This window comes from Bombus impatiens, unplaced genomic scaffold (assembly GCF_000188095.3).
Source record: "Bombus impatiens unplaced genomic scaffold, BIMP_2.2 scf_0478, whole genome shotgun sequence".
Classification (NCBI taxonomy): Eukaryota; Metazoa; Arthropoda; class Insecta; order Hymenoptera; family Apidae; genus Bombus; species Bombus impatiens.
The window spans coordinates 1,543,132-1,550,907 of NT_176897.1; the positions used below are offsets into that span (position 1 = coordinate 1,543,132).

The 7,776-nt window shown below is 46.4% G+C and overlaps 1 protein-coding gene across 2 annotated transcripts in view; it reads left to right on the top strand.

Annotated features, from left to right (window-relative positions):
* LOC100747292 overlaps positions 1-7,776 on the top strand; it is an 89,984-nt gene that overhangs the window by 62,441 nt on the left and 19,767 nt on the right. The window contains exon 3 of one of the 2 annotated variants that reach the window (XM_012387476.3): positions 163-2,743. The exons of the other annotated variant lie outside the window; for it this stretch is intronic. Within the exon in view, the coding sequence (XP_012242899.1) occupies positions 163-243 (81 nt within the window). The 3' untranslated portion in view covers positions 244-2,743. Of the gene's footprint in view, positions 1-162; positions 2,744-7,776 lie in introns of those variants that run through there. 2 annotated transcript variants of the gene reach the window in all.

Sequence of the window (7,776 nt, forward strand, 5' to 3'; positions counted from 1 at the left end):
AATGTTTCGCGCGATCAGGTATATCCGCGAACCTTATTTCTCGCGCGGACGCTGCTTTTAACTCGAATGGATATGAAAGTGAAATTCACGACATTTTGCGTAATCGTCGAAGATAAAGCGACGTTCGATGTTTTAACGGTTCGTAAACCGTTTCTGTTACAGTGTTCCGGAGCAGCTTCGGGAGACTTCTCGGAGCGTGTGGCAGCGCTTTTACACTCCTCTTCCACTCAAGACGACTGCTAGTCCTCGTCGAGATTCCTCCGAGCTGTTCTACTTTCCTCGTACGAAGAAACCGATGGAAACGCCGAAAAAAACCGTAGCGCGTCGCACCGCTCGCAGGGCGTTCACGATTTTCGAGCTAACTCGTAAGCTTTAACGCGGCTCGGGCTAATGATCGCGACGATCATGAAACGATTCCTCGTTAACGCTTACACGCGCAAACCGTTTGTAATTAGTCAGGGATTCTAGCCCATGCGGAACGTTCGACCGATCGCTCTCGTTCGATGCGAGAATTTTCCTATTTCAACTCGCTTCGCTTCAACCGTGAAATCCGTTCTCATTCGCCGAGGCCCTTTTCTCGCGGCAAAAACCTCGAACGCGTCGTACTTATCGCGGAAAATCCGTATACCGGCTGATACGGCTACACGGGCTCTTTGGAGCGCGACAACTTTGTTCCTGCTTTTGTCTCTTAATTATCTCTCGATGTGGAAGATCGATGCCGCAAGGCTGAACGAAACAAAAGCGCTCGGGACGCAACCACCCATCTCCTACGTAACCGACCTCGGATTACTTTTTCGCCATGTTAGTTACGTTTCGAGTGCTCCAATTTCGACGTCTCGGACAACTTTTGACAAGTCTTTCCCATCGCCGCTCGAATATGGCGCGTGAACTCGTTTACATTCGTTGAACCAGCCTCGGTCGAATCGCGCCGCGCGGAAAACACCGTTGGCCAATTAAGCGAGAGAAGAGCGCGTTTTCGCCGGAAACAATGGAATTTTCTGGAAAATACAACGGCATCTCCGACGCTGCGGATCGCCCGGCGGAGAAAGAAAACGCGTACGCGTTTTGCTCTTTTACGAAAGCGTTTAAAAATGTAACGCTGCAGCTCGACGGGGAATGCGATCGTGTCCGCTGGAGAAAAGAATAAACGAAGAAGGAAAAAGAGCGGGCTTGAGAGTAGAAAAAACGAGTGGTAGGATCGCGGCGAGCGGATAAAAAGAGAGAGACAGACGGGGGGAGGGAGGGAGAAGAGGAAACGGAAAGAGGAGAGAATTTGGAAGGACGACACTGGACGGGTAGCTGTGAAGAGCTGGAGCGAACGAGTGGCAGACGGGTAAGCTTGGGAAGCTGTCGCACTCGAGGACGAAAGAAAGCAATGGAAATAAAACTGGCTGGAAGGGAAAAAGTTGGTGGGAAGACGGAACACGGGAAAAAGGAGAAAAATACCTGCACCGTAGCTTAGCGTGGAGATGGCAGGGACAGACTCGAGATCGTCGCGAAACGCTCCGAAACTGCAGATCGATCGTGACGAACCGCTTCGTCGTGACGGACCTTCGTGGAAAAAGCGAACGAAACCGAAACGCTTCGGAGGCCAATCGGCGTCGCATAGGAAAATCAGCTTGGAAGGAATTAGTAAAGCGCGTAGAAAGGAAAGGGAGAACACGTTGGAATATACCGTACGATACACAGGTCTGTGAAAACAGCTGGCACGGTGATTCGTCATAATTAATCATGTTGCAGTCAAGCTGTATCGTTTTATTGGTCGCGTTACGCACGACACCTGTCCTTTAACGGCATTTCGAATTTCCATTTCGCGAGAAATGGCACGCTATCAAGCCTGGAAACAAGCCTGCGAACTCAACGCACCCACCGTGTTTAATTGCGCGAATTAATCGTTACGTTTCATCAAGCTCCTTTTTTATTCTCCCCACCGTTCGTCCAATTCACTGCCAGAAAAACTAGTTTCTCGAGTGTTTCATCCAATCGCATCAATTTTCATAATGCCTCGGGTGTCCGTTGACGATCAACGTGTTCGAGAAATATAGCGCGTTACGAAAGAAGAATTTCCTATAGCCATCGTTGCTTTGAGCGCGATAACGGATCACGCAAGGAAAATAGTTGGTCGTTGATGATGATTTACGATACGAGGCGGGATCGCTACGGAAAAATATCGAAACCGTGATTCGCACGCAGCTGTAAACGCCCAGTCTGTTTTTAACTTTCGAACGTAAAATTAGAATTTGAGAAAATAGCGCGATACGTGCAACGACGAAACGACACGCTGAAAGCATCGACCTTAGGTAAAACCCAAGATATTCGGCGGTGATAATATCGCCGAGGTTCGAGCGCAAGAGTCTCCAAGTGCGGCGAACGCGTTTGTTTCGTCGATGGGGAAGAGGATCCGAAGAGACGCGACGAACGTTAAAAGGGAAAGCGATTACGAATCGATCGTAACTGAAGGCGATAAAAAGAGAAAAAAGAAGAAACGTCGAGAGAATCGGAGAGTTACGTTCGATATTTACCGCGATTCTTTCGAGACGAGTATAAAGAAAGGAATAATTCATACATCTTGGATAGAACGAGACGTAAGTGGGCACGATAATGAGAAGCGTTTTGTTTTCTGCCCTTCGGTTCTCATGAAACATTGAATAGCTGGAACAAAAGCTACCTGCGAGACGACGATCTCTCCTCTGCCGATCGACGAACACGCCTCTCCAACTTCGAATAGCAGCCAACTATATAGCCTCGCGAGAAAAATGAAACGAAAGGCGGAGCAAAGGAAGGGAAAAGAAGGAACTTTATCACTGCGCGAGTCACGGTTCTCCAGGATGGTTATTCCGCTTTCCAAGATTTTCGGAAGCTCGAGTATTGTTTCGGACCGGATAAAGGACCGAAAGGGCCTGTTGGCATCTGGAATCAAGGCGGAACACGAGCTACGTTCCACGTTCCTCTGCTCCTCTCTCTCCTTTTCGCCTCTCGCTCTCGCGTTCTTGCCTCGCTTCTTTTCTTTAACCCGAATCTTTTCTCGACCGTGGCTCTGTTCCTGTTCCACGTCCTGTATCTTGTCGTATTTTTTTTTAATCTTTCCTTCTATTCCCTCCTATCTGCCTTCGTCTCGAGCTATGCCTCCTCCAACGCCACGCGTCTTTGCTTAGTTTTTAATTTCACGTTGCGACAAACATCTTCGTTTTTTCCCATTCGAGGGAACTCCAACTTTGCGAAATTCGTTAAGGTCGCGTCACAAATGCGAAAAGTCGATTTCCCTTCAAAATCCGTACCGTCGCCGTCGATACTTCGCTCTCTCGACAGGTCAAGCGGAGCTGATTCTTCGGTTAAATTCCGCTTTGTATTCCGATGCGTTCAAGTTCGAATTCCACTATTTCGTTAAAGTTATCTTTGCGAGATCTCGCAAAGGTAATTAAAGCGTGTACAGTATTTTTCGACTATAGCGAGCTGACTGACCGTCTATGCGTCTGCGTATATACGTCAGAAACGTTTATTACGACGAGAGCGAGATCGCTTTGGCCTAGCAGGCACAGTCACGCGAGTGCATGCATCGTATGTACGCGTACGCGTACGCACGCGGATATACAAAGCTGGTACAGATGGCGCGTAACCAACGTACTTGATCGTACATACATAGACGCATTACGTAAAAGCGACCGCGAGATCACGTAAATGTAAGCGTTACTCCGCTAAAACCGATCGATCGATCGATCGTTCCTCTCCCATTTACTCGCTCCTCTCGTTCGCTCGTCCAATTCCTTTCGCGAGAAATCGAGATAACGTATCTATCAACGTCCGATGAAAATTTACGTTTCCGCCAACAACAAGGATCCCTGTAACGAGTTCGATCGGAGTAACGCGAAAAGATTTCGCAAGAAACACGCGTACTGTTCGTCGTTCGGTTCAAGGTACTTGGGGAAACGCGGGTCTAATCGATTATTTCCGACAGATACGATCGTTATAAACTGCGGACTTTGATGCGTTTATTTCGAGCAAGAACATGCATAAAATACGAAAAATTTGACGAATTATCTACGTCCGCAAGATACGAATCTGCATAAATATCCGTGGTCTAACCATAGATTGTCGAACGTTTGAAATGTCATCTCCTAAGCGACGAACAGCGAATACGTATGCAGTTACAATGTTCGTCGGTCGACTCGTTTACCGAACGATTCGTAGACTAACCGATCTTACCGATTACATGGTGCACCAACGACCAAGTTCTACGATCGACGATTATTCTCAACGTTAAGAACAATTAATAAAAGTTAAGGTACAGAGTCACAGCGAAGAGAAAAGTTTGCTCACGGAGCCCAGCTGGTTTCTTCTACTTTTACCTCGTCTCTCCACGAATTGGCGAGCGAACCGAGCGCGAGCGCAGCTGGGTTAAGGATCAGAAGCATCCGATTAAATTGCTCTTGTAAAATGGGGATCCGCAGGTGCGACGCCGGTTAGATGCTTCACCGGGATATGCATATTCCGAAATGGACGATTTTTTATGGCAGCTTAACCCGGCCGAGAAATTGTATTTTTCAAATTCGCTTGCGAGAGCAACGCGCGTCCGACTGCTCGAAATTAATCGGCCATTCGTCGAGAATCGTCGAGTGTGCTCGTTAAATAACGCGCTTTTCTTGCCCGGTTTCGCGATAGCTCGCGTCCGCTCTATTTCATTTCGACAACGACGAAAACAAGCGAAAGAGTAATAATTATGAAACGGCGATTCGGTTTCAAGATCGAAGAAGAAGGTAATTGCCGCGAGAATCGTTCTCGCGATAGTCGAATACCACTCCTTGGAAGGTTTCCCAAGGTAACCTGGAAAATTGTGATCGCCCCTTGCGAACGATCGTTCGATCTGCGCATTTAAACGTACAATTTCGCGTTGTTTAAACGGTACGCGTAGCTCTCGTACCCGTCGACCTATCAGGAGACTCGATTTTTTAACATTCCTATCGACGGTCCTCGGAAACTGTAGCGTGAAAGTGCATAATCGGAAAGGGTCGAGCGAATCGAGCGAATATCGAGTGGGACGTTACGAGGATTGATATTTGTCGGCGTGTGAGTCGCGAATCGATTCGGCCGACGCTTTCGTCTCTCAGATTTATCTAGATAATTACATTCGATGATTTATAGAGAAACGCGGAAGAACGGTGGAAACGATAGTAGAAATTATCCCAACGACGAGATTATGCGTGTCAAACGCATATTTATATACATATATCGTATACGCGCTCGCGTAACGCGTATACATATACGATGTATACATATACGTAGCTCGATAAGAACATTCGAACGGCAAAGTATTATAAATATAGATTATATATATATATATATATATATATATATTATAAATAACATATTATAAGTTACTATCCGTTGGAACATATCGCACTTACAACCGGTAGATGTAAAGAACGGATGTCGATGGAAATGGAAAAATCGCCCCGAAAGAAAGATCGAAAATATTTCGCGGCGAAACGAGAAACATGCCGATACTATGAGACGTGTTTGAAACGAAACTCGTATTCCGAGATGATTCGTCACGAAGGAATTACCGCGAGAGGAATCTATCGAACGTAACTATAGAACAACGAGAAGAAGAGATTGGATTCTCGCGTCAACCGGGATCGGTAAGAAGAGATTTCGTTTAACATGGATCTCGTTGCATCGATCACGGTCACTGCCATTGGTCGCGGACTAGCTGATTCACGCACGACTGCTCGAGATCGTCTTTTGTAAATTTTATACCTTTGAAACGAAAACCCTTTCGATCTTCTTTTCCGCGGGCTGTTTCGCAAGCGATCCAAATCGACGCGAACTTTCGTCGGATTTCGGTAAAAGAAAAAGACGTGGTCGAATAAAAATTGTACGGAATAAAGCGTATGGAGAGATAAAAAGGAAGCATGCGTGCGTGCGTGCGTGCGTGAGAGAATAAGGAAGAAAAAGGAAAGAGTGCGATGTACTTGTACGAACGAGTAAGAGAAAGATCGAATCGAATGGATGGCTTGCGACTAGATTTGTAAATGCAGACACGACGACATCGCCAAGTCTCGCGACACAACGAACATAATAAAAAAAAGTTCTTCGTTTTCTACATATTCAACGTGATCGTCATTAACCTTCCCGTTACACGATATCCCACAAACTCGACTTTCTTTGACAATTTACGTTAAATTCATCCTCCGATATTTTCATTTCATTTGCCGAGTTTAACTTCCTGGTTGATTCAAAGGGATAGATTTGATTCGCTTCGCGTATAATCTGTTTAACATGGAATATCAACGTGTAAACACGGTTTGTTTGTCGTGACAAAATTACCGTCTAAAACAATTTCATTGTCCATCGTTGTTGTCACAGCGATACGCGTTTCAAAATATAAATTGCGACGAGAACACTCCGATTAAAATTAATCGCACCGTAAACCATTAACTTAACATCGACGTATTGTCTACCGTCGGATATATTTTCCGTTTATTTAAAGGAAAATCTCAGATCGCCCTCGAATAATCGCTTTTCGAGTTCGTCTTTTGCCGTCGTTCTCCTCTTCGGTTCGCGCCGGCGAAAAATAAAGGAACCGCATACGTTTGCATATTTTACATCGTCTCCCGCGCACCAACCTCGAATGTGAATTATACGCGCATACTTTGCTTCTATCTCCCCTCTGACCCACATTATTTTTTGCTCTTCCGCGATCGCTTCTTCGATTATTCCGTTGGATCAGACCGTTCGTCGATTACGCCACACCGGCATAAATAAGAGATAATCCGTTCGTGGAATAGGCGCGACCAAACAAATCATTTTGCGAAAATAACGCAAAGTCGGCGCGATTTCGCGGTTCGCTCGACGGTAACGAGCCGCGCGCCTCGAATCATTCATTCAGATATACGTATAAAGTAAATGAAATACGTATGGCAGGGCCAATAGCGTGTCGATTACTCGCGATTGAATTACCACTATGGTAAAATAAATACGACGCCCGATATCGGGTAACCGAAACTTGAAAAAATACGCACGTATGTAAGTACGTGTGTATATGTGTGTGTGTGTGTGTGTGTTTGTCTGCTGTTTGCACGCGCACGCGTGTAGAGGCGCGTATATTTTAAGCACGCAATCCGGTGAAATACAATTTTCCTATATTTTTATGCCTCGCAGGGGAATAAAATACACGCATCGGAGCGATAAATCGTGGGAGACTTTCCTAGCGTTTTGTTTTGGACAACGGTGGCGAACAAAGGGTGCGCGTCACGCTCGGCTTTCGATTCAAATCGGTGGTAGAATTTTGCCGCTGAAAATTTTCATCGCGGACCCGTTCCCTCCACTTTTCTCCTCTGGTCCACTGGTATGCGCGCCACCTTTTTTCTTTTGCTTTGTTTCGCGTAACGGGCCGAGCGCGGATCGGATCTTCCAACGCGATCTCCGCGATAAATCATTTCGATTCGAGCAAAATCCCGCGCGTACGTGGCCAAAAAACGAAACCGGAAACGCTTCGCCGCCCTCTTCTCCCTCCAACTTTAAACAATTCGGCCCGATTCGGACTTTCTGTTCCAGCGGATAACTATTTCGATGAAAGCAGCGGCCGATTTATAATCGATCGAACGGCGGAAGCGTCGGCTTTGCAGGTGGACCGATCTTGAAAAACGCCGATATCGCCAATACCGCGAAATTCGATCCAGGGGATAACGTCGTCGTGGGAATCGAGCGTTCCGCCGCGAGAGAACTAAAATTCGATTGCCTGGATCTTAAACGACTATTACGGCTCGTCGTTCGGGG